Source organism: Sciurus vulgaris (assembly GCF_902686455.1).
Source record: "Sciurus vulgaris genome assembly, chromosome: 1".
In the NCBI taxonomy this organism is placed as follows: domain Eukaryota; kingdom Metazoa; phylum Chordata; class Mammalia; order Rodentia; family Sciuridae; genus Sciurus; species Sciurus vulgaris.
In genome coordinates, this window is record NC_136461.1 from 172,324,839 (window position 1) to 172,352,130 (window position 27,292).

A 27,292-nucleotide genomic window follows, 5' to 3' on the forward strand; every position below is an offset into this window, starting at 1 on the left:
CTTTCAGTGGTCCACATGTGCAGCATCCTGGAGCACAACTGTGCCCACTTCTGCATCAACACCCCTGGCTCATACGTCTGCAGGTGCAAACAAGGTTACATTCTCAACTTGGATCAGAAGACTTGCAGAAGTAAGATTGCTTTGCTGATGTATCTACATTGCTTTCTCTTCTTTCATGTGGGCTTATTTAATTTATTTTATTCATCTGTCCCTCTCCCAATTCACCTACCATCTCCCTGAGGACAGAAATAAGGTTTCATATTTTGTACTGACCCTATCCCCACTCTGCCCATCACCGTGCCTAAGCCAGACCGTGGCATAGAGTAGGTTATCAGGCAGAATGTGAAAGGCTAGTGGAGGCACCTTCTCAGAAAAGTCTCTTGGTATATGTGAGCTGGTCCCCTTCACCTTTAAACTTCTTTAGGGGCAGCTACTGAAGAACCTTTTTATCTGCTGTCTTTATTAACTATACCCTGAGGAATTGTTTCCATATTTTATTCTCTCCTCTAAAGCATGGACTTAAGATGAGTTATTAACCTCAGCTGGGAATGATTACTTAAGTTCTGTTTTAGAGGTATGCAGGGATCTGGTTGCTTTGGTGAGGGACACTTTCTTGGTCTCCTAAATTTAAAAAGGACAAACAGACATAAAGTGTTAGAACTCACATTTCCCTTTTTTGGCCAAATCCCAGAGGCTGAATGGTATACTGAGCCGGCACCAGGTAACCATCCCTTACAGGGATCCCTTACAGACTTACCCATACATATGTACACTTACTTTCTCCCCACTTGAGTGAAGGGGCTGTCCTAACCCACAGACAACCAGGCTATGAAAGCAAAGCCTGAGGAAGACCAGCACCCATGGAGGGAAGCAGAACTCAGCCAAGCTGACAAGTACATCTTGCAATGCATAATTGTTCCTATACCACATGGTAAGCAATTAAGCATTAATGGAAAACAGTTTGCACGAATGGCTGTAATTAGTATTGCATTTATAGAGCCAAACCACATTTTCCATTTTTCTTCTCACTTTTCAGTTAAAAAGTTGAGTGCATGGCTGGAGGCTCCCCAAGATTAGGGAACATCTGCTTGAGTCCCTCCAGTCCTGTTTCTCCGGAGCTCTCTGGACTCTGAAGGTCAGGGAGTCTGTTCTCTTAGGCTCCTCTCAGACCCCAGCACCCCATTTGTTATGTGTGGTTGGAATCATTCTCATCTTCCGCTCCAAGATCCGATCCAGGATCCACAACACAAATCACTCACAGAAAACACTCATGGGGTTTAAGAGAATTTACTTAAGAACAGGGAGAGCCTGGGAAAGGTCATCTTACGCTGTCTCACACATTGCTTAGCAAGTAACCTAAGCATCTCCTAGTCATCCTCCGACCTCTTCAGGTGTGCTCTGCCTCCCTCCATTTGCCCACTCCCTTGCTGCCCTGCCCTTCTTAGGGTCATGAAGATTCTTCTCCTTGTCTGATGTCCCAGTGTTCAGTAGGGATCTGGGAAGCTGCCAATGTCCATTTCCCATGGGCTGGCTTAGGCAGCAGGCAGAGGATTTCTGACACCAACTAATAATAAACCAGAAGGTCCTCCCTCTGATTTTATGAGCAGGGTTGCCAGCCCCGCCGCCTGAGCCCTCCATGCTCTTGATGTCCCTGGACTACTTCCTGCCTGGGGCTGCACTGGAGCTTCTGACAGACCCTGAGGTGGGGCAGCAGGGAGGAGGCATGCAGGAGGTGTGATAGGGGCCCAGGGTTGTGGCTCTCACACTTCGATAGCTACAAATCAGTCAGGAAGTGACTCCTGGGTTCGCACTCAGAGATTGGGTTAACTGGTCTGGATTTGCAAAGAGTATGGCTGCAGCGAGGGGACTTTGGGAGGGGCATCGCCCTCCAGGAGAGGAGAGCTGAAGCAGGGCTCAGCTGCCCATCTGACCTGCCTGCCAGTCACTCTGAGGAAGTTAAGCTATCACTACCTGCAGCGCCAGACTTAGCTGGTATGGTTATGTATGACTCTCTCTCTGTCAGAAAAAGATCATACTCATGAGTCTTTTTTTTGCATTTCTGAAATTGGTATAACAGTGCCCTTGTGGGAAGAACAGGGCCTATGGGTCTCCTTTGAATCCTGACATTTTGTTTACCGCCTGGGGCTGTTATCACCCTGAGCTGGTAATTTAAACTTCTTCACTCTCAATTTCCTTATCCATAAAATGGGAAGGGTGGCAACAAACTAATACTGACCTCATTGACAGACTTTGTTAGTCCTTTTAATTGGTCTAGTGAGTAGTTAAAACTTGGCGAGGGAGAGCTATGCCATCCACCAACCTTTGTTTACCAACTGCTGTCAGGAACCTGTCCCTGCAAAACTCAGGTGGGCCTGAAGAGGAAGGAGACCCTGCTATCTCCATGTTTATTTTCTGTCCTAGGTGGAAAGGAATGTGGTTACACCTCCTCATCCCAAACACCTCTTACTCCCTAAGAAGTGCTTGCCATTCGTTCTTTCAGACCCTCATGGATTGGTTCATTTATTTTTTTCTTTTACGACACGCACTTGAGCAAAGACGACACACCAGGCAGCATGTAAAACGGTGGAAATAAAACAGTGAATAAAACAGCAATGCTGCTTTCATTTTGGAGCTCCCATTCTTGCATGGGTGAATCAAATAAACAAGCACCGGACTTGTGATGAACAGGGACTGCAGGCCATATGGAGCTCAGTGTGTAGGGCACAGTTGGGCCTAACCATGTGCCCGGCTCCCCTGAATGCTTTCTTTACCTCTGTCTTCTCATTTAGTTCTCACAATGAGCTCTTAAAGTTAATTTTATCATTTTACAGATAAGAAAAATAGGGAACATGTTAGACAGTTTACTCAAGGTCACATGGCTAGCAATGTGACCAAACCAGAATCCAAATCCTTCTATGGCCTAGCTCTGAGCCACCATTTGATACATTCCCATGATACTTGAGGGCTCCCAGATGGCAATAGGGCATCCCTGCAACCCGGAGAACCTTCTCCAAGCCCTGGACAGACAGGTTCCATGGCTCGCTGGTCCTGAAGAGACTCAGAACTAATTCACCAGGACTAACATTCAACTGATAACTCCCCAAGTTCACTGCCAACTGCTGTAATCTGTCATTGCACAAAATGATGATGGGAGGGCCACTAAAGCAACTGCCTTCAAAAGCAGTGGTCCTGGATGTGGTTTCAGGACTCACTGTTGGGCCATTGAGGCTGCTGATGCTGTGGCTGGTGAGGAGTCTGCCCTGCTGGGAGGACCCAGATTGGGACTCTGCTGGAGCTCCAGGCAAGGTGACAGATGGTTGCTTGACAGGTCTCTTTGAGTAGCTGTGACAGAGGGTCACCCTGTCTCTGTGCGGCTGCCCTCTGGGCTCCCTAGGACTGCTGTGGATGCAGCCTGAGTGCTGTGAGGTTTGGGAATGTTCACAGCAGGAAGCCTTTTGGATGCTCTTTCTGTTTGCCCATCAACCTCCAATAAAATATTACATAAGAAAGAGGGAGAAAAAAGCACATATGTGCATGTGCGCGCACACACACACAGACACACACACACACACACACACATTTATTCATTCTTTGTCTGGTGGAGAAAGGAGGCAGATTCATAGATCCTTTGAGTGGTGATGAGTAATGGATGCTGACTCTCAGACTTCTGACTCCCTCTTCCATATAACCCCAGAATGCTATTCCCTCCCAGTATCCCAGATGGGCCATGGCTCTTGAGAACTGGGTCATTGCAAAGCATGTGGATCCTACATCCAAACAGCTTGGATTAGTGGCTGAACTGAAATCCTACTCTCCATCTTTGATCCTGTTTCTGCCATCTGAAGCCATCTGCCAGAAAGCTATTTCCTTCCCCAAAGAAAGTCCTTCAATTATTGAAGTGTTATTCCCACCCATTCTACCCACCTCACTTATTTTCTCTTTTTCAGGAGTGGTATAAATCCATCGTTAGGTGACCTGGTGTTGAGTCTCTTTGCTATTCAGGTAACCCATTCTGAGTGAAAAACCAGCTGTCTTCAAAGTACTTTTCCATTCAAAGACTAGCTCAAGTGCATTTAAGAATCTCGCCTTCCAGGATCTCACAGGGCGATTTAGAACTTACTGAAGTTCAACATGGTAGATTCCTTTTGCCTTTCAAATAACATTATATGAGATCATGTTTTGCATATCAAAAGCATTAGCATAGTGCTAGAACAGTAAAGATTTAGGTCCTTCCTTTTCCCCATTTGAAAAAATGGAAGAGAAGAAATCTCACGGAGTGGGCCCCTCCTTATGTGAATATTTCCCTTATCACTTCCCTTCCCTGGTATTCCTTTCTCACTAACAAGAAAGAACCTTATCTTGTTTCTTTTTCTCTCTATATATATTTTAAATAAGATATTTCCCCTCCCTTCTGGAATACTTGATTTATCTGTAAGCTAATGAAAATGCAACATGTATAAAATTTCATTTGGCAAAATATGTAAACTTTCTTGTACAGATTTCTCTCTCTCCCTTTCTATCTCAAGAACCATACCAAATGCAGTGTACTCTTATTCTGTGGAAATGTTTCTCACATTATTTTTCCCAAGCTATATAAGTGATTTGATAGCTTTTATGTTAAAGTTCAACAAGGAGCCTGAGCCAGAAACACAATCACATTATTAGAGAAAGAAAGGAAAACTATAACCAACATCCTTAATGAATTTAGATGCAATGATTCTTAACAAAATTGTAGCAAGTAAAATCTAACAATACTGTATCTAAAATGAATAATATATCAACACTACATGCAATCCATTCCATGAATGCAAGACTGGCTTAGCATTCAGAAATCAATGTAATTCACCATAGTAACAAATTTTTAAAAGGGGAAAATAATTTCTGTAGATGTAGAATATTTAATGTTCATTCATGATAAAAACTCTCAATAGGGGTTGGGGTTATGGCTCAGTAGTTGAGCGCTTGCCTAGCATGCATGAGGCCCTAGGTTCGATCCTCAGCACCACATAAAAATAAAATAAAGGCATTGTGTCCACCTAGAACTAAAAAATACACATTTTAAGAAACAAACAAACCTCTTAATAAAGTAGGAATGAAAGGGAAGTGCCTCAACTTGATAAACGGCATCTATAAGAAAAATCTACAGTTAATATCGTATTGAAATGTGAAAGACTAAATTCTCTCCTTCTAAAATAAGAAACAAAACAACCTAAAGAACAAGACTCGTTACTTCTATCAACATTGTATTGAAGGGTCTAATTGGAATAATAATGAAAGAAAAAGAAATTAGAAGTCAGACAGATTGCAAAGGAAATAGTAAAGCTAACTACTATTAAATTATGTGATTGCCTATGTAGAAAAACGAATGGACTCTTCAAAAAAAAAATCTACCCAAACTAATAAATTAATTTATTAAAATGGTAAGATAAAAAGTCAATCTATAAAATTATTTTATTTCTGCATACTGGCAACAAAATAAGAAATCTATATTTAAAAATACCTTTATAATAGCATTAACTATCTAAATTAAGTATGAATTTTAAATATACGCATGATTTATACACTGAAATAAATAAGAGAAGATCTAAAGGAATGGAGGTATATCTTATATCATACATTGAAAGACTGTATGGCTAAAATGTCAGTTCTTTTCAAATTGAACTGTAGATTCAAAGCAATTCCCATCAAAATCCTAGCAGATTCGGGTTTTTTAAAAATAAATTTATAACTTGATTTTAAAGTATATATGAAAATACAAAAAACCTGGAATAGCCAAACATAATCACTTCTCATTATTTCTCATGCTAATTCACAAATACTGAGTTAGCAGATACTTCTAGGGAAAGTGCAGAGTTAGGTTCCTATGAGCTTCTACTCACAATATTCGTCAGTCAGTACACAACCTTGCTTTATGTGTTTCCATGTTTTCCTTTTTTTAGTGCATTACAATTATATACAACAGTGGGATTCATTGTTCCATATTTGTCCATACACATAATTTAACAGTATAATTTGATCCGTTTAATTCCTCAGCACCCCACGCCCTCTCCTCCTCCCACATTCTTCTCCCTCTACTCCATTGTCTGCCTTCTATTTTCATGAAATCTTTCTCATTTTTACCCCTTTTTCCTTTCTAACTTCCACATATGAGAGAAAACATTCTACCCTTGACTTTCTGAGCTTGGCCTATTTTACCCAGCGTAGTGTTCTCTAGTTCCATCCATTTACCAGCAAATGACATAATTTCACGCTTCTTTATGGCTGAATAAAACTCTACTGCGTATCTATACTACATTTTCTTTATCCATTCATCCGTTGATGGACATGGAGACTCTATTGTGAATTGTGCTTCTGTAAACATGGGTATGTATGTATCACTATAGTGTGATGACTAATTCTTTAGGATAAATACCAAGCAGTGAGCTAGGTCACATGGTGGTTCCATTCCCAGTGTTTTGAGGAAATGCCATACTGATTTCCATAATGGTTATACTAATTTATAGTCCCATCAACAGTGTAAAAATGTTCTTTCTCCACATCCTCTCCAACTTTTATTATTGTTTGTGTTCTTTGTGGCTGCTATTCTGACTAGTGTGAGATGAAATCTCAATATAGTGACTCAGAAGTTCATTTGCATCGCCCTAATTGCTAAAGATGTTGAACATTTTTTCATGTATTTGTTGACCATTTATATTTCTTCTTTTGAGAAGTGTCCATTTAGTTCATTTGCCCATTTATTGATTGAGTTGTTTGGTGGGGTGTGTGTGTGTGTGTGTGTGTGTGTGTGTGTGGTTTTTTAAAGAATATATTCTGAATATTAATCCCCTGCCAGAAAAGTAGCTCATGTTTCCATTTAAGCAAGCTTTATTGAGTCTGTGTGGTTGACTCGTTAACACTGAACATGCAACCAACAGAAGCACTATTTAGGCCTGAATGACGTTTATCTAACATGTCGTTTTCTCCATAAAATACAGCACTGCCTTCTTGCATTTGGCAACACCAGATAGCACTACAGCACTACTCTTGGGTGCCATCAATATCGCCATGAAAAAGTACAAAAAAACAGTGGCACTAGCTATACTACAAAAAAGTTGCTCCTTTACAGGATGAGAGCTGAAACAAGAAGTCTGAGCATTGCCTTATTCGACCTCTGTTGGGAACAGATGTGTTGGCGACTGGAATTTTATTTCCAGCCTTCTCTTATCTACAGTTGGCTAAAAAAAATGTTGCGAGCACTGATTGGGAGTTATAAGCAAATTTTTAGCAAGTAGCAAATTCACAATTATGAAGATCAACTAAAACTTTTAAGAAGCTATAGCTGTTATAGCTGTTTTCAAGACTAATTATAAAGCAACAATATTATCAAGACAGCGTAGTATTGATGTAAAGATGGACATTCAGATCTTCAGAACAGAAGACAGTCCAGAAATAAACCCTATGTATATGGTGAAATGATTTTTGACAAGGGTCAAAGGCAGTTCAGTGAGAGGGACCTTCAAAACAATGGTGCTGCTACAATGGATCATCATACGCAAAAGAGAAAAAAAAAATCGCCTCGACCTTATCTCACACCATGTAAAAAAGTTAATTTGAAATGGATTTCAAGGCTAAATGTAAGAGTGGATACTATTAAATATCCAAATGAAAATGTAGAAGAAAAACTCTTAGTGACCTCAGGTTTGGCAAAGATTTCTTAGAGTACACGCAAAGCTGCAAAACAAAGGAAAAATCCAATGACTGCATCAAAATTAAAACTTTTGCTCTTTGAAATACACTTCCACTAAAAAGGAAAGGCAGGTCATACAGTGGGGTAAAATATTTGCAAAACACATATCCAACAAAGGATTTTAGATTATATAAAGGATTCTCAGAATTCAGTAACAAGACAACCCAAAAAAAAATAGGCAAAAGTTTTGAACAGACATTAAGCCAGAGGAGACATGGGCATTGCAAAGAAGCCAATGAGGAGATGCTCAACATTTTATCAGATAGTAGAAAAATGCAAACTAAAACCACAAGGAGATACCACTACACGTGCACCAGAAGAGATCAATTGTAAAACACTGGCCATACCAAGTGTTGGCAAAGTCAGGAGGCGGAACTTTCCTGCACTGCTGGTGGGAATGTGAAAAGCTTCTACCACTTTGGAAAACAGTTTAGCAGTTTCTTACAAAGTTAAATGTTACCCACCGCATGACCCAGCCATTCCACTTTTAGTGTTTGCTCCAAGGAAGTGAAAGTTTCTGTCCAAAGATTTGAACACAAATGTTCATACCCACTTTACTCATCATAGTCCCAAACTGGGAACAATGCACATGTTTATCAGCAGGTGAATGGATAACACACTGTGACACATCATGCAGTGTGGGACTCTTAGCAGTGAAAGGAGGGAGCTACTGACCAAGAAAGAAAGAAAGAAAGAAAGAAAGAAGAAAGAAAGAAAGAAAGAAAGAAAGAAAGAAAGAAAGAAAGAAAGAAAGAAAGAAAGAAAGAAAGAAGAAAGAAAGAAAAAATAGCTACATTGAATAAAAAACTAGATGGAAAAAAATACCTACTTCATAATTCCATTGGCAAATGGCACCTAATCAATAACAAAGCCCACCAGTGTTTGCTGGGGGCTGAGGGGCAGAACAGGGGGAGGGATTACAAAGCCAAATGAGGGAAAACTTGAGAGTGATGACTATGTTCATTATCTTAATTGTGGCAATGACATGTTGATCTGTCCAGCTTATCAAATTAGATGCCTTAAACATGTGCAGTTCATGGTATGCTCATTGTAACTCATCGGAGCTAGCACATATGAATCAGAAGATTTGGGAAGGTAAGCGGCACTCAGATAACATGCTGTAAGAAAAGAGATCAAAGAAGGAGTCCTGGAACTAGACTGGTCTACCTGCAGGCATAACTTTAGAGGGTCAGGGAAGGAATGGGAGTTGAGACAAATGGTGGAGTGATTAGATTCTCGAGCTGAGTCCCAAAGGTGTTCTTTGGTGACTAGGAGGAGTTGAACACAGGGGTCAAGGGCAAAACCAGTTTTGGGGACTCACAATAATCTATGTTTGGGCTAGAAGGAGGCAGAGTGGGGCATAGATATCATTCATTCCCTGTGGGTTCCCCTCTGTGGTCAGACATTCTAATGGCGCATTTCTCTTATGTATTTGAGACCCAAGAAACACTCAGACTTTGGCTTCCCTTGTTCCCCACACCTGCAGAACAGAATATAAAAGGGACAATCAGTTTGCAATTCCGACTGGTTCCTTTTGCTCAGTGTGTGTGCTTCTCAGGCTCATAGAATTAATTAAGGAGACCACAGCAACAATCACAGCCCCCAGGGAGCAGTTGATGACATAAGATGGGGACGGTGGGTGGGACTAGTGTTGACACTGACAGATTATTTCAGAGAGGAAACCGGGATTTGAGGGTAAACTGCAGGGTCCAGAAGGGAAGCCACACAAGCGGCTGGATGCAGCTGAGATGGAAGATTCCAGTTCAAGGAAAAGCCTGGGCTGGACATGCTCGGTGATGGTCATTGACCCTGAAAGGGCAGGAAATCTTGGGGAAGGAGGGAGTGTGGAAAGTGAAGATCAGGGTGTGAGCGCTGGGGCAGCTCACAGGCAGAGCAAGAGTGGAAGGGCGAACAAGCGACCCTCACGCACAGAGCAGCTGCCTCTGCTGCAGAATCAAGAGCAATGACCGGGCTGCTGCCAGGAGTGCACGAGCAGATGTGGGGACCTAGTAAGCGAAGGAGATCCTGTTTCCAGCTCCCTCCTGACCCTGGCTGCTGAGCTCAGTAGCTTAGAGATCAGGATGTGCCAGGGACGGGATTTAAAAAAAAAAAAAAAAAAAAGGGAATCTGGGCTGAACAGAGTCCTAGGGGAGAACAATGGACTAAATGTGAGTGGACAAATGCCAGTTAAGAAAGAATTACATATGTAAGGGAGATGAGCTTGAACGGCTTCTCCTCTCCTTCACTATTTTCATAAGCACCTAGACAAACGGTTCCAGAAGCGCCATCCGCAGGACTGCTGCATCTGCTTTGCAGGGACCTTATTAAAATGCAAGTTCCCAGGCCTGCCTTAGACCTACTGACTGGGCCCTCTGGGGGAGGACCCCAGGAACATGTGTTTTCACAAGCCCCCAGCGGGCATCTGATGTCTACTCTAGCTTGGAACCATTGACCTAGATGTTTTAAACCAGATTTCTCCCTGGGGGAGTCCACTTGGGAGGGGGTTTATATTAAGAACATAATGATGCACCACCCATTTGGAAATGGAAAAGCATAATTAGGACACTGTTCACGTTTATTTATTGTTTTGATCAACCTCATTCAGTCAGATTTACTTATGTTTTAAGGCTTTGTTTGGGGAATTCCCCTCCCCTTCCTCCTTTTTCCTTCCCCAAAGAAAACCAAAATCTTGTTAGCGAAGAGAAGAATTGATTGAAAAAGAATTGGACCTTGAGAGAAAGGGGAGCAGTCCCAGCTGGAGTTTGCCTGCAAGGCCAGGTTTGTTTTTCTCTGTGATTTTGGGTTCGTTTTGTTTCTCTCAGCACAAGGCTGATGACTCACATTTACTGTTGAAAGTCTTTAAATCCAAACTGCAGCTGTCAAAATAAGATTAGTGCTTTCAGATACGATGAAAGAAAGGGGATGGTCCCCCAAATGCAGGCCTGGGATTTGCCTGCCTTGGTGGGTCCCTAACTCCTGGGCAAGTTTTTGGGTTGGGGTGGGCAGAGACCCCAGCATTTCCAGTTGAGTGAAATTGCAGCCCTAATAACACACCTCTCTCTGCTTTTGCTGTGGTAAACTATTTCTGATGTCTACATCTTGGGTTAAATAATACCAGGAGCTATAAAAAGTGGAGAGCGACTGGTAAAGGTGTTCATTTGCTTTAACTCCAAAGGAGGAATTAAACTGCTATTGGTTTAAACCACACACAGTGTGGCTTGTCTAAAATTCTGAAAAGTCCATAGAAAAAAAAAACCCTTTGATTTAGCTCTGGATGATATCAACCAGGCGGCCGCAGTCTTTGTCCCGTGCTCCCCTCCTCCAGCATAGTCTGATGAAAGTTTCCCAAGTTCTCTAGGCTGGGACCCAATGCCAGGGGCTGAGATGATGAATAAAGGAAGACTGGATTCAAAGGTGCCTGCGAACCTCTGGGGAAATACTGGGGTGGATTTCAGCACAGCTCGGGGGCCCTGAGCGAGCCTGTCCTTACTAATTAATTTCACCTGTGGAGCCCAAGCAGCTACAGCCACCATCCCCTGTGAGATTCTCGAGGAACTAAGGGAGGAGTGAATATTATGGACCATCTGTTGCGTGCTGACAGTTGCCTCTGGCAAGGTAGAGCGTGAATCTGGCCAGATCTTTTGTTATAAACTTCAAAATTGCCTACTTAGCTATAACAGATCAATTTAGCAAATGAAACTTAGCCAAAGGTACTTTTAAAACATTTTTTTGAATTTAATATCGGTGTTTGTAGTTTTCCTAGGTAACCAATAAAATGAAATTATTGTTAGAATTGTGATGTGGGCAAAATCTGGTAAGGCTCACTTCTCTCCTAGGCCTGTACCACAGAGACCTTTCTCCTTCCTGCCCCCAAACTTAAGGCCTTTCTTCCCCCTTCCCCCAGATTTAGGAAAGGAGGAGACTAATATAGACCAGGTGCTCTTCCATCTAGATTTTTCTCTTTTAACTTGGCAAATAAGGTGTTTTCTCCACTTAATTATTTAACCTCTTAGTGAAAATTGAATCTCACCAAAGTCACTTACTTGAAGTTAACAGAAGTCACCCAGATGGGACCAGGTCTGACTCTAAAGTTGATACAGTTTTACCTGCCGGCCTCACCCCACCCTTCCCGAAGAGACACAACTGCCCTGCTCCAGCCGGCCTCCGTCATGGCTCCGTGTCACCTCCCCAGGTCCTTGCACAAAATCATTTAAGCAAATCAACTTTTTGATCACACTATTTAAAATGGAAGACCTCCTCTCAATACTCCTGAATGCCCTTTCCTATTTATAAGACGGACCATGTATTTTTACCTCTTCGTCTTGTTTCTTGTCAGCCTCTCCACAGTGATGAACTGGAAAATACTTAGCAGCCAGCTAAGTATTTCCCAGGAAAGACGCACAGGTTCCCTACACAGCTGGGGCTTGGTGCCCGGATGTCACTGTACTCCAAGCCTGCTTCCAGTGTGGGAACACCCCCTGCTGCAGATGAACGGAGGCACAGAGACTTAAAGAGAGTTGTGTTCCTGTCTCACTCATCTTCTCAGGACCCGGTTTCAGAAGGAAGAGAGTGGTTTTAAGACTTTCGGAACAGCCCATTTGGGAGACAAGGCATATGAGCCTTTGTCTCTGTTCCTTCAGCTACTGAACACTTATGGAGCACTAACTTATGCACCAGAACATGGCCCTAGGATCTGAGGATCAAAACCAAGCTGTACTGGGGCAGGCAGACATGTGATCAAGTCCTTCCAATAACCGGTTAAATGCACATGTGCTAGAGCGAGCCATGTGTCTAATCTATGGGAACCTGGAGGAAGGATTTAAGCCCTGTTAGCTTGGAGAAAGCTCCTGAAGGAGGTCACATCTGACTGAAGCCATGAGCTGACTGTGGATACCAGGAGGAGAAGGAGGAGGAAGGCCATGCTGGAGTAACAGGAACTGAAGCCAAAGCCTTCCCCATCCTCCTTGGCTTGTTTTATCACCCCCAGTGAAATCCTCTCAGGCTGTGAGAAAACAAAACAAAACAAAACAAAACAAAAAACGCTGTTTTTCAAAAGCATAAGGAATCATCCAAAAACATCTGTCCTTGTTTCAAATGGAAGCGACCACTGCCAGGAAAACAACAAAGTTGTTTTGTCAGAACCCGTCTGTATTTATTCCTTTGTCTTTGTTTAATTAGATTAATCCCTCAATGGTTTCCCTTGGGTCCATACAAATCACTCCTGGCCATAAATCCCCAACATTCTAAAAACAGTATGAAAGGACACTGCACTTGGAGCCAACTGGCATGCTCACCGTTCATGGGACGGTTCTTCTGGAATGCGAGCAGTATTCCTTCCTGGTCCTACCACATTTTGCACCCTCACATGCATCTGGTTTTCCTTGAGCTGCTCTGAGACGGAAGCAAGGGGAGCAATCGCTCTGAGATTTGTTTGAAAGAGGAAACTGAACCTTTGCAGGGGGATCTCATAATAAAGGGGAGACTGACTCCCAGGTCTGGGCCCCTTCCCTCTGAAGGACTGCAGGGACGTTTTTATCCATTGGGCTCAAAGACTCTCATCTGTCTACACACTCGAGCGCTGGGGAACCTTAATAAACACCACTGCCTGAATTCCATCCCCGTTCAGTCTGGTTTAATGGAAGGTAGATATCTTGGCATCAGGATTGTCAGAAAGTCTCCAGGAGGTTCTGCTGGGCATCTGAGACATGCACTGCTGCTCCTGTAGACAGCACCTTCCTCAGGCTCTCCTGAAGGTTCTCAGGCTGTCTGGAAGGAAATGAGCTTTTCCTTGTCTCTCCCTCTACCTAGGGGGAAGTCTTGAGGGGCAGGGATTGTTGCTGTGAGGTCCTGATTCACTAATTTTAAAAATACTTTCAAAAGAGTTCTTTTGGAATATGTTGATTTCTCCCCATTATTGTGAAAATTTTGTTAGAAAATTTGAAGTCAGACAATTGTAAATCGGGAATAAAAATCACCTATGTTCCTGCAGCACCTTGGTCACTGCAGTTAGGCGGGGTTCCTGCTGCATCCTGAGGGAGGCAGGCAGCACCTGGAGAGCAGAGTGGGTGTGTCCAGGTGCAGAAGCTCCTGCCTCCCTCCAGAGATGGACTTGGGCTGCTGGGGGACAGCTGGTTGGAACCTCACTTCTCAGTCATCAGGACTTTGTGCAGGGATGCCACGCACCAGTGTTGGAAGCTTAGAGTCTAGTAAAGGAGACGCAGGAATACAGCACTGCAAAAAGACTTACGCAGTTAGCATCATGATACATGCCAGGAGGGAAAAGGGCAGGGATGCACTGACAGCTGATGAATGAGGTCAGATCCCTGAACGAGTCCAGGTCCTCATAGCAAGAGGTGGTCTTCTCATCAGCTTGCAGGCAAAGCAGAGCTACTCAGCCTGGAATTCAGGAACCTACCACTAATGCTGAGCAAGGCAATGGTTTTCATTGAGCTGCACGAGGTGTTCCCAGAACTGAGAGAATCTGTGATGCTGCCAGACTGATCCTTCCCAACACAGCTCCAGTTGTGGAGCTTACAAAATCTCCTTTGTAAGGTTTTCACCTTGAGCGGTCCCTTGCCTGCTGAGTGGAGTTCAGACGACTCAGCCTGTGTGTCCACAGTCCTCTGCATTCTATTGTCCGTGGCCTTTCCCATCTTCTCCTGCTACTTCCCCTGGAATTCCCTGAGGGAAATCCGGCTGCCAGGCCTGGCTTGCTTTCCTCCTCTTCTGCACCTTAGCTCACACTGTTCTTGCAGCTGGAGTGCTGTTTCTCATTCTTCAAACACGCAGCCCTCACCTGCCAGCCTTTCCCAATCTCTGCTTGACTGGAGTAGCGCACCCTACTCTGAGGCTCCCACATCGTCAGCATGGCTCAGGGGTTTCATCATGGTCCACCTCCTGCTTTAATTATTTAGCTTACATCTGATGATAGCCACTGTGTTAGTCAGCTCTTCATCGCTGTGACTGAAACTCATGACAAGAATAACTTGGAGGAGGAAACATTTATTTTGACTCTTGGTTTCAAAGGTTCAGTCTGAGGTCAGCTGGCGCCATTGCTCTGGGCCCAGGATGAGGCAGAGCACCATGGTGGAAGGTCATAGCAGAGGAAAGCTACTCAGCTCTTGGCAACCAGGAAGCAGGGGGAGGGAGGAGGAGGAGAGGGATGGGGGAGGGAGGGAAGGAGGGAGAGAGAGAGAACATCATGGTGAAAGGATGTAGCAGAGGAAAGTTGCTCAGCTCAAGGCAACCAGGAAAGAGAGAGAGACAACGGGAGGGAGGGAGAGGGAGGCTGCCCAGAAAATAAACTTTCCAGGGCACATCCTCAGTGACCTACTTCCTTCCTCCAGTTAGATCCCACCTCCTGGTAGTCCATTCAGCCATCATGGATTAATCCACTAAGGAGGTCAGAGCCCTCTTGGTCCAGTCACTTCCCCAAACACCCACCTCTGGACACATAGACCTTGCAGGGCAATCTAGATGCAAAACTCTAACAGCCACTCTGGCTTTCATTTCCTCAAATGGAGTCAGTTTGTTCCACCTCAGGACCTTTGCATTTGCTATTCTTTCAGCCAGAAACACATTTCCTAGGTCTTCAAGTTACTATTTTTAGTAGAATACAAGCTGTGTGACAGCTGTATGAACTCCTTTTTTGCTTCGTTCACCAACATATATCCCCAGCGTCTGGGACATAGTAGATGCTCAACACATGCTTATTGAAGAAATGAATGAATACCCTATGATTCAGATGCTGCTTATAACTCTGGCTTAGGTTTATAACTGACGGTAGTTTTTGTCCTTTCCTGATTTTTCACCATGATTTTTATACCAGCTGGAGTTCTTTTTCTGGTTATTAGTGTTTCCCTTATATCTAAATCCATTGGAAATCTACATGGAAAATCCTAACTGGAGTTCCCAAATGGAAATATAAGATATAAACCTACTGGTAAGAGGCAAAATAATTTGAGTCTATCATTTTTTCTTTCATCTACTTTAGAGATTTGGGGGTGACAATATTTTTTTTTAGCATTTTAAAACCAGAAAGAATCCTTATTAATGGAATTGTAATCCTAAGCATTTTAAAAATGTGATAATGTAGATTTTATTTTTAAAAATTGTTCAATATTATATAATAGAGATGCTGAATCATATAGATTTTATTTTTTCAATCATTTTAATATTTTGTATTTAAAAGCACAATAAATTATGAAACCCAAAGATCCAGGAGGTGCTATTAAAAGTGTAACCATTGGATTCAGGGACTGATGAAGTTTTCTAGATATTTGAATTTTTATTGTAACTGTCATAATGATACCTTTAAACCAGAGAAAATTCTTTTATAATATATTCAATCCCTTTAATACACTCTGATTTTCTCCAATTTTAATGGCAAAATCACTGAAAGAGCTAACCGTTTTGTGGCATTCAAGTCATCTCCTTACTGGGAAAAAAGTGCCAGTATGTCTGCCTGTTTGTGCCAAGGAGAGACTGAATCAGTGTGGACTGGATATTCCTTTAACCTTCTCATCCTCGGATACATTCTTGAATGCCAGTAAATGTGTGTCTGTATGTGCATGTGAATGAATAGCCAGGGCTCCGCACTTGGTGGACATATAATAAATACTGGACCAAAATAAGACCTGATTAGCCATGCATCGTATCTCCCTGGTCATTTTTCTTACCTCTATCTATCTTCTTTTGTCTTCTCCATTTTCCTCCTTAGTTCCTGGGATAGAAAAATAGAACACAAAGAGGATTTGCAAGGATCTTTCCTGTAGACAAATGGGATGGGAATGTGGGAATTAGATGTTATTCTTAGACTTGCCATAGTTTTGGTATCAGGCCTTTAACTGTACCCTCCCTCAGCTGCCCCATCTGCAAAATGTCAAAGACAGTGCCAAATTATCTAGTGTAAATTGGTGACACTGGGATTGTGGAGCACTTTAAGGACTTAAAGGATAGGAATGGAGCTTGATGTGAACAAGTGCAAATGTCTGCCCATGATAACATACAATTTTCAAGAGCCCTTGGAATATTTTCAAAGTACTTTCCACTGGCATCAGAAAATACAAATTGATGTTAATTTAAAATTATTTAATGTATTTTATAGAGGTGAGAAATAATTCCAGCTTTGAAAAATATGTTCCTGCATACACATAAAACTCACCAAAATATCATTAGTGGTTGCCTCTGACTGGTAGGGGTATAGATGGATTGCTTTTTAATATATTTTTTGTTTTCCAAATTTTCTACTATGATCACGTTTATCATTATATTTTTGGAAAGTTGTTTTTGCAAGTGCTGTAGAGTTGGTCATCGCCCTGGGTCCTTCTCCAGAGCTGTGTTCTAACCGTACAACTTTGCCTCAGTCCAGGATCTGTGTGCCACAGAGGACCATGCCTGTGAGCAGCTCTGTGTGAATGTGCCAGGCTCCTTCGTCTGCCAGTGCTACAGTGGCTATACCCTGGCCGAGGATGGGAAAAAGTGTGTGGGTGAGTATCCCTGCAGCCTCACTTGGTGAGAAAGGACAAGCTAAGCGCGGGAGGGAGGGGGGGGAAGGCTCGGCATGTACCTCCTACATACCCAGTTACTCTCCTTTGGGTTTCAAAGAAGTACTCAGTTCTTTGGTCTGGTTCTTAGGCAGAATTTGAACGTTAAAGACTTCATTTATGGCTAAGGCAAGCATTTGCTCATTCAGCAAAAGACATATTTATGATAATCTGTGTGAATGTAATCATCTATTACTTCATTGCTTGGAAAGGACTCTATAGATTTTCTTCAGATTTGGAGCATATGTTTTGGATGGTCTGACTTAAATATAGCTCGGGTGTTATATATGAAATTCACTTGGTGGTGGGCAGGGGTGCTGTGTGGTACCTCAAAGTCATTGGCAGCTTTCCTCCCACAGCAAGAGGCCCAAAGGACCACCAGGTATAAGCCTAGCTGTATATATTAAGACAGAGAAACAAAAAGTAACCTTGGACAGTGGCCCAGGAAAGGGGTCTTAAAGGCAGTACTTGGAACTGCAGCTCAAACTTAGTCAGCTGAGCACCTTCCGATTTGAGCGACTCACTCATATTGAGTGAGCAGGTAAGAGGTGGGAGAGAGAGGGATGACATCCGATTTGTTCAGTGATGGATAACAGCTCTCCTGAGCGCCTGCAGAGCAGGCCAACAAATTCCTAATATGTGTGTGGCACCTCCCTATTTGTCTACGAGGCCCTTGCATAGTCTCATTCATCCTTACACCAATGAACGGTGCCTCGCGAATGGCAGGTGTTTAGAAAGCTGAACTGGATCTTATGAGGATGAACATCTGCAAAGAAAAGGACATGACTGGCAATAAAACTGGAACCTAGGTCTTCTGACTAAATCCAGTGTTTTCTATTCCATATCCCATTTCTTTCAGGATTCCTGTTTTATCTTAGGTCCCACAAACAGTGTGTGCTTATTTTTTTGCACATAGGGTTTACTTTTTCCAACCTACCTTGATTCTCAGCAAGTGATATGAAAGATGTGAATTTTGCAATAAAAATTATCACAAATAATATATTTCATAAATGAACTTAACCAGTTGAGAAAAATACACTGTCCATTGTGTTTCCTACCATGCTTTTCTCCATAGAAATATCTACTTCAAAACATTGCTAATGTTTAACGCAATGAAGTCATACTGTCTATTTTTGTTTTATCACCTGCTTTTCTTTCCTTGACTAGTTTTTCATTGGGTAGAAACTTTTGGTGCTGTTAGGTCAGAAGGAAATCAGGCCATAGTGAGGAGGGTCAGTGCATGACCCTCAGGCAGCAGGGGAAGCAGGTCTGATTGATGGCTGAGGGAAGGAATAAGGAGAATCCCGAGCCTGTTTGGGTCCCTGGGAGTGGTTGGACCAGGAAGGCTGTCTGGGCCCCTGGGAGACTGAGGATGGTGGAAAAGCCCAGTTCTCTGAGTGTTGCCAAATAATTGCCTAATCTTCCTAGTGTAGTGGAGAACCTTTGTATCTCTAAGGACTTTGTGGTAACTTCTGGGTTTTGACATTTATTGAGAAGTGACAAGCATTTGCAGATAGATGCTACGGTTGCCAGGAAGCTGTGGTATGCTGTGCTTATTGGAGATGGGTTCTTCTTCTTCTGTGTTTATGAGCATGTAAAAATGTCTGCCTTTCCTTTGGTTGGGGGACATCCTAGCAGAAGAGTGGGAAAATGGGAAAGACCCACATCCCGGTGTGGCCCAGGTCCCACAGACGATCCTAGCATCACCATCCTCACCACCATCACAGATCAGGTGCTCAGCTGCAATGTAGGTCCTTGATCATCTTCCTGGACAGCTATCGTCTAGGATAGCCATTGGCCAAGTAACTGATCTGTGAGAGGCTGAGCGTGAGAAGATTAAGTAGGACATTGTAGGCAGTATCCTTGGCTAGCATGTCTGAACAATTCTCACAAGTCTAGTTGCTGCTCCATGGGGCTCTGCTGAGTACCCAGAAAGAGATTATAGAGGCTACAAAGGTCAGAGAAGAGAGACATCCCAGTGGCTGTGCTGGAACATCTGCGTGTGGAAGGAAGGGAAGCAGTTGGACAGGTGTCCAAGGCAAGGGCAGTGACAGCATGCAGATGAAAGTGCTCTCAAAGCATGAAGGCTGAGGTTGGCCTGGGAGGGGTCGGACTTGATTCTGGAGCCGGCAGGTCAGGAAGAGACTTTCACAGTGAGAACATCAAATCGAAGCTGAGTCAGGCAGCCTTAACTGAGGGCATCGATCTGGAGGGTCTTGTCAAAGATGGAGACTCCTGGTACCAGCTAGAGAGAGGAAATTTAGAGAAGAGCAGAGGCTGGTAAGGATCCTGGGCATATTCCATTTGCAGCTACTCTGGGTGACCTCTGGGTATGTGTGGTGGGGGGATATTAGGAAAAGAGTGACCATACATCCGAGTTAGTCCAGGATGATACCTGTTTATGCCTGTTATGTGTTTTTTTTTTTTAATTCATCTATTTATATGTGGTGCTGAGAATTGAACCCAGGGCCTCACACATGCTTGGCTTCTCTACCACTAAGCCACAACCCCAGCCCTGTGTGGTTCTTAATAGCACTCTTTTTCACTTCTAACAGCATTCTATTTTGGTTGCTAAATGACACCATCCCCCTGGTTAAGGAGGTCATCTCGACTTGAACAGTTAGGGAGACTAGCCCTGTTGCATCGAGCATTCCTGTAGGTATGAGTAGGAGACAAAGATGAGGCTATCAAGAGAAACCAGATTGTTCAGCACTTTGAAAATCTGGCTAGAGAGTCTGGGTTTTATTCCTGAAAAAGGGCCACTTAAGGGTTTATAATTAGGGGTGACAAATGCAAAACCTCATTTTAGGAAACTTAATCTCATGGGAAACTGTAAGATAGATTCCAGGAGGAAGATGGGAAGAATGGACAGGCCAGTTAGGAGACTATGGCAATTATCAGACAAGAGGAAAGAAGAGCCAGCTGGGATTTGAGTGGTGAGTGTAGGGATGGAGAGGGAGAGAGCAGGACATACAGGAAGCTGCTGTGAATACAGGGAGAAGGAATAGCCAAAAGGGGCTCCATGAACTTGAGCTTCCAGGACTCTGAGAGTGATAGCCAATGTGATGGAAGAATGATAGGAACGGGTTTAGAAAACTGAATGAGCCCCAGCAGCTTGGGAGGCTGAGGCAGGAGGATCTCGAATGCAAAGTCAGCCTCAGCAACTTAGTGAGGCTCTAGACAACTTAGCAAGACCCTGTCTCTAAATAAAGTATGAAAAAAAGGGCTAGGGATGTGACTCAGTGGTTAAGTGCCCCTGGGTTCAATCCCCGGTATCAAAAAAAAAGAAAGAAAGAAAAGAAAGAAAACAATGAGTAGTTTTAGGCAAGGTGAGCTTGGAGTTAAGGTGGGTCACCAACGAGGACATGTCAGAGGAAGCAGAAAACAGGGCAACAACGTGACAGAGACAGCTTAGAACCAATGATGCAGTCAGGAAGCAGCATGGTTTTTTCTTTCCCCATTTTAAATTTCTTAATTTTTAAGTGTTTGTTTACTTGTTTTGAAGGCATCAGGACCTTCAAGTCAGGAAGTCCCTGTTCTAGAATCCCTGTTCTAGAATTTCCTAGGCATGTGTTTTTAAGTCATTTAATTTCTGAGCCTCAGTTTTCTCGCCCCTAATGTAGAGTGACAATACCTACCACATGGGATTGTGGGGTATAAGGTATTGAGAGAAGTTCCCAATACACACTAGGCACTGACTGTTATTATCATAACACCTGTGATAATCATCATTTCCTGGATATCAGTGAAGGCCAAAGTGGAAAGAAAGTGGAGGATGTAGCCTTGGATTGCAGCCATGTATGAGGGTGGGAAAAGTATCTACAAGGGGATGGTCTAACCCTGGGGAAGGGGAAGTAGGGAAGAGAGGACTGGGTGGGGAGAGAGACAGACAGACAGACAGACAGACTAAATCAGAAGAGCCATGACATGTAATGGGGAAGAGAATTTCTAGGCCAAGTTGGTATTACTGAATTGCTTCAGCAGGGCCAAAGTGAACAGAATATGGAGAAAAAGTCATAGAGTTGAATCACTGACTTCCCTCAGCAAGCATTTCAGAACCCCCTGTTCTGTTCTGTTCTCTGCTAGGCACGAGGGATGCAAAGATGACCGGGAAGCCATTAATAATCAAGAGGGGCCAGGTACAATGGCACACACCTGTAATCCCAGCAGCTCAGGAGGCTGAGACAGGAGGATCATGAGTTCAAAGCTGGTCTCAGCCATGGCGAGGCACTAAGCAACTCAGTGAGACCCTATCTCTAAATAAAATACAAACTAGGACTGGGGATGTGGCTCAGTGGTTGAGTGCACCTGGGTTCCATCCCCAGTTCCAAAAAATAAATAAATAAATAAAATAATAATCAAGAGGGGCGTGGTAAAGACAGATATCAGAGATAGGAAGTAAGTGATAAAGCAGCGGTAGCGGGTCTAACCTATTCAATTAAAGAAGTTTGGTAGAAGTTAACCATGGCCAGCTACAGGTGAACCTGTGCCGTGGTTTTTCGACTTCAACACTTCCATAGCAGTGGTTCTAGTACATCGATGGATCCATCCCAGAGTGATGACTGACTTCCATGAAAATTCAATTCTCAGCGATTGACTCGGGATTTTTTATTCAGAATTTCCATACATTTGAGTTAATGGAACGTTAAATTTGAGTACCAGAGTTGCATCTCCCTGACCGCTCATTTCGCTATTGACAGTACTGAATGCTTTCCCAGATTTAGTTGATTAATGGTGGATTACTGACTGTGATCCTTCATTTGCTTTAGGGAAGTCTGAATTTGTAATTCATTAACAACCACTAAAGCTTTATTAACTGCCATCTGAAATTGTGCATTTTTCAAAGATTATTTATCTGTATCTTTGAGGTAAATTTTCTGCTGCACTTGCTCACCTGATGGTTACTGACTGCCTTGTATTTTGGGGTAATTTTGATTCTATTTTCTTATCTGCCCAAGCAGATTGTAAGCCCTTGAGGACAGAAGCCACTTGTACTTTTCATCTTTCAAAGCAGACTTGCAATACATTTTTTTTTTTTTTTTTTTTTTTTTTTTTTTTTTTTTTATTGTAAACAAATGGGATACATGTTGTTTCTCTGTTTGTACATGGCGTAAAGGCATACCATTTGTGTAATCATAAATTTACATAGAGCAATGTTGTTTGACATTTTTCTTGAATTAGTGACTGAGATTAAATGACTGACCACAATCTCAAGCATTTGTATAAAAAATATTTGATCTTGATTGGTTTTTAAAGTACATAATCATTTTTTTGCTTTTTGTCTTAGTCCATTCATGCTGCTATAACAAAATACCCTGAACTGAGTAGTTTATAAATAATAGGAATTTATTTCTCACAGTTCTTGAGGCTGAAAAGTCCAAGATCAAGGATCTGATAGATTCAGTGCCTGACGAGGGCTTCTCTCTGCTTCGAAGATGGTGCCTTGAACACTGTTCTTCCTCCGTGGAAGGTGAAGGGGCAAAAACTAGCCAAATGCTCTGTGAAGCCTCTTTTATTTTTATTTTTTTTGGGTGTGGGGTACTGGGGATTGAACCTAGGGCCTTGTGCTTGCGAGGCAAGCACTCTACCAACTGAGCTACATCCCCAGCCCCATGAAGCCTCTTTTATGAAGGCTTACTCCCATTAGCAAGGGAAGAGCCCTCATAACCTAATCAGGCCCTAATGAGGCCCTACCTGTTAATATTGTTGCTTTGGAGCAGCAAATTTTCAACATCAATTTTTGTAGGGACACAAACGTTGAAATCATCACTTTTTTTTTTTTTTTAAGTACAGATGTATATAAAGTTAAAACCTGAAAATTGCGTCTCTCACTTCCTATAAGCAATCATTGATAAAAGTTCAGCGTATCCTTCCTGTCCTTCTAAGAAAACTTATGTGTGATATTTGCTTGTCGTGCATGGTTTAGCACAATGCCTTACACAATAACTAGTGGGTAAATCGTTATAAAATGAGTGAAGGACGATTAGGTATCTCTTTGCTCTCCAGTTCTGTCCTAATTGGAGAGTTTGCATGATAGATATAAACTACATTAATTGAGTGTTATTAAGTCCTAGGACCTGTTTGAAATCTTTTAAGACCCTATGAGATAGGTACTATTGCTCTCTACATTTTATGTCTCTTAACCTTTCTATATTTCAGTTACTTCATCTGTAAATTAAGGATAATAATACTTCCCTTAAAGAGTCATTGCAAGGCTTAAATGAGTCTACGTGTGTGAAACAATTAGTAGAGTGTTAAGTGCTCGTTAACATTATCATTACAATGTCCGAGAGTCAACTGATAAACATTAGTTGAATCTTAATTTATATCTTCTTTATGAATTCTTGTCTTCTTATGAATTCCTGCATTTGATAATGTATCTAAAATATGGTGCATTTAAAACATCATATTGAGGTTCCCACATCCCCAGAATGATGATGGTGGTTAGCTTGGGGATTTAGCACGATATTAATGCAGTCTTTTCAACTTTCTCCAACTTTCTTCTGTGTCAGTTACCTCAGTGAGGAAGGTGTGGTTGCTATTTTTTCAGGGGACAAAGGAAGATGAATGGTTGAATTGAAAAATCAGATTTTAATTAATTAGCTAATGCCTCATGTTTGAAATGTGACCCCCATGCCCCTAAGATGTTAAGTATTGCATTTCTCCCTGTGTTTGCTAGGACTGCCATAACAATATGCAAAAGGCTGTGTGACCTAAACAACAGAAATACATTCTCTCATGGTTCTGGAGGCTGGAAGTCCAAAATCAAGGTGTTAGTGTGTTGGTTTCTTTTGGGATCTCTGTCCTTAGCTTGTTGATGGCTGCCTTCTTACTACATCTTCACATGGTCTTTCCTCTGTGTGCATGCATCCCTGGTGCCTTTGTTGTGTTTGAATTTCCTCTTTTTTTTTTTTTTTGGTATCAGGGATTGAACCCAGGGGCACTCAATCACTGAGCCTTATCCCCAATCCTTTTTTGTATTTTATTTAGAGACAGAGTCTCACTGAATTGCTTAGAGGCTTGCTAAGTTGCTGAGGCTGGGTTTGAACTTGCGATCTTCCTACCTCAGCCTCCAGAGCCACTGGGATTACAGGCACGCACCACCACGCCAGACCTAGAATTTTCTCTTATAAGGTCACCAATCCTATTGGGTAAAGGCCATCCTAGCAGCCTCATTTTAACTTAATTGCTTCTTTAAAGGTCCTGTCTCTAAATACAGTCACTATTCTGAGGCATTAAGGTCAAGGCTCCAATACATGAATCTGTGGGAGGACACACTTCAGCCTGTAACACTCCCTTATTATTATTATCAAAATCAGTTAGAAACCTCTGAGTTTTTAAATCCTGCATACGGAAATTCAGTTGTGCCTTGGGTAAGGGAGGATTTGTGAATCTGCCTCTAAATGTGTGTCCAAGATGTGCTCAGCAAGTAAATTGATTCTACGATCCTCTAAATGACACATTCAGTTTTTCTTACTGTGTCATCAATAAACTTTAAAATCCAAACGCTCCTTTTAAAATATCCTGTTTCCGCAGACTGATCCCTGCTGAGAAAACCTTGGGATGTGAACAGATTATAAATCAGAAATGTCGATCTTAATTTTTATTGCTTTGCATCAAAGTGTCGTTTATCCTTGAAGACAGCTAAGTACTTTCTCACATATTGGGCAGACTCTGAATGTGGCAAAACTGACTTCCGGCTCTAGGATCTTAGCACTTGGTGATCTGGAGGGCCAAGGAGTGACAGCCAGGAAATTACTATACTCTTTCCATTTGTAGAGGAGAATGTAAAAATTTCGGGTTAAAATGACTGAAAAAGGATTTTCTTGAATGGACTTGGAACAACAGGGGCATTGCTAAGTTTACACACAAAGGACCCCTCCACACCTCTGCCCCCTATCCTTGGCCTTCCTTTTTTTCCAAAAATACAAATTTGCAACCAAGGAAGTTATACAGCAACACAAAGCATTTGGTTAAGAGTGTCAGAGATGAATGGAGTAGATCTCTTTTGACCTTAAGACACTTAGAGAGTTTCATGTGCCTGGAAAGGGATTCCTTCATGTTCAGCTGCTACACTGGTGGCCTCATCTGCTGTCCCCAGCAGCCTGGCAGTGAATCAACGTGTGGCCCTCAAATTAGATTGGACACCTTGGAATTTTATAGACAGGAGTTTTGGAATCCAACAGTGCCTGAATCCTGCCTTTCTCCCCTTAGTTCCACAGAGAGCTGTGCATACAAAGACAAAAGCTGCTTAGGAATCAAATCAAGGGGCTGGAGTTGTGGCTCAGTGGTAGAGCACTTGCCTAGCACTTGTGAGGCACTGGTTCAAACCTCAGCACCACATAAAAAATAAATAAGTAAAATAAAGGTATTGTGTCCATCTACAACTAAAATTTAAAAAAAATAAATTTTAAAAAAAGAATCAAATCAAAGTTCAGGAGAAACCATCTTGTCTCATACAATCAGGCCTATAGTGCTGATTGGGAAACATTATTTCTAGAACTGGGTTTGTAGCTCAGTGGTAGAGTGCTTGCCTAGCATATGCTACACCTTGGGTTCAACCTTCAGCAACACAAAAACAAACAATAACACATAAACTACAATAAACTATATATCTAAATCTACCTTAGTTATTTTTGTTTAAAACACGTAAATGTATATGTAATAGCAATTACCATTAATAAGTATTTGAAAAATACTAGTTAGGTTGAAGAAAAAATATATTTAAAAATCTTTGTCATATAAATCATACCCACAATATGTCATCTATGACCTTCAGTTTTTGGGCTCTTTAATTTGGAACAAGCATTTGAAGACCTCTAAACCAATATAAGGCAGAATGCTTATAAATATTAATAAAAAATTTCCCAGTGTTTTAGACTTGTTTATCTGTGCCTGGTCCTTCTGCAGTTTTGGATAGCAGATTGCCTTAAGTCTTCCCAAAACTATCAATTTAATTTTTATTTTTTAAAAACTCGATTTCTAGCCAGACATGGTGGCGCACTCCTGTAATCAAATTAGGTGTCCAACCTAATTTGAGAGCCGCTCAGGAGGCTGAGGCAGGAGGAGTGCAAGTTAAAAGCCAGCCTCAGCAAAAGCGAGGCCCTAAGCAACTTAGCAAGCCCCTGTCTCTAAATAAAATACAAAATAGGACTGGGGATGTGACTCAGTGGTTGAGTGCCACTGAGTTCAATCCCCCATACCAAAAAAAAAAAAAAAAAACCAAAACCAAAACCAAACAAACAAACAAAAAAAACCCAACCTCAGTTTCTCTTGGTACTTGTAGTTTGTTGAGTTTTGTTGTATTTAAATTAGTTATAATAATATGGACAAGTGGCATATGAGATGTGGAAACAAAAACCAATTTGTCTCTTTTTAACGGAGGCTCTCAAATTTTAGCATCCATAAGAATCCGCTGGAGGGCTTGTTAGAAGGTATTACTGTATTCCTGACCAGTAATGCATGCCTGTATGCATGCCTGTAACAGCACCTCGGGAAACTGAGGTAGGAGGATTGCAAGTTCAAGGCCAATGTCAGTAACTTAGTGAGGCCCTAAGCAACTTAGTGAGACCCTGTCTTCAAATAAAAAATAAAAAGAGCTGGAGATGTGACTTAGTGGTTAAGTGCCTCTGAGTTCAATCCCCAGTACAAAACAAAAAACAAAAACTCAAAAACAGAAAACATATTCCTGGCCCTGTACCCAGAGTTTCTGGTTCACCTGGTCTGGGGTAGAGCCTTAGAATTAACATTCTTGACAAGTTTTCAAAGGTTTGTTTGGTGCAGATGGGTTTTTCCATGCCACACTTTGAGAACTGATGCTTCATAAACACACAACTAGAACAGTGGGAAATGTCACAGGTGTTCGAGAGCACAGGTGTGCCACGACGGCTACTTTTTAAGCATTTTGCAACCAAAAAGTTATGCAATGAGAGACGTGCATGGATGTTTCAAAGCACAGACGTCCCAACTGCCTGGAGCTTTTGGCATGTCCTAGACTTCAGGTTCTAGATGGTAGGAAGGA

The 27,292-nt window shown here is 42.2% G+C and overlaps 1 protein-coding gene across 2 annotated transcripts in view; it reads left to right on the forward strand.

Moving 5' to 3' along the window:
- MATN2 (matrilin 2) overlaps window positions 1-27,292 on the forward strand; it is a 142,414-nt gene that overhangs the window by 57,137 nt on the left and 57,985 nt on the right. For both annotated transcript variants that reach the window (XM_079126176.1, XM_079126175.1), the window contains exons 4-5: window positions 8-130; window positions 17,092-17,214. In XM_079126176.1, the coding sequence (XP_078982302.1) occupies window positions 8-130; window positions 17,092-17,214 (246 nt within the window). The remainder of the gene's footprint in view (window positions 1-7; window positions 131-17,091; window positions 17,215-27,292) is intronic.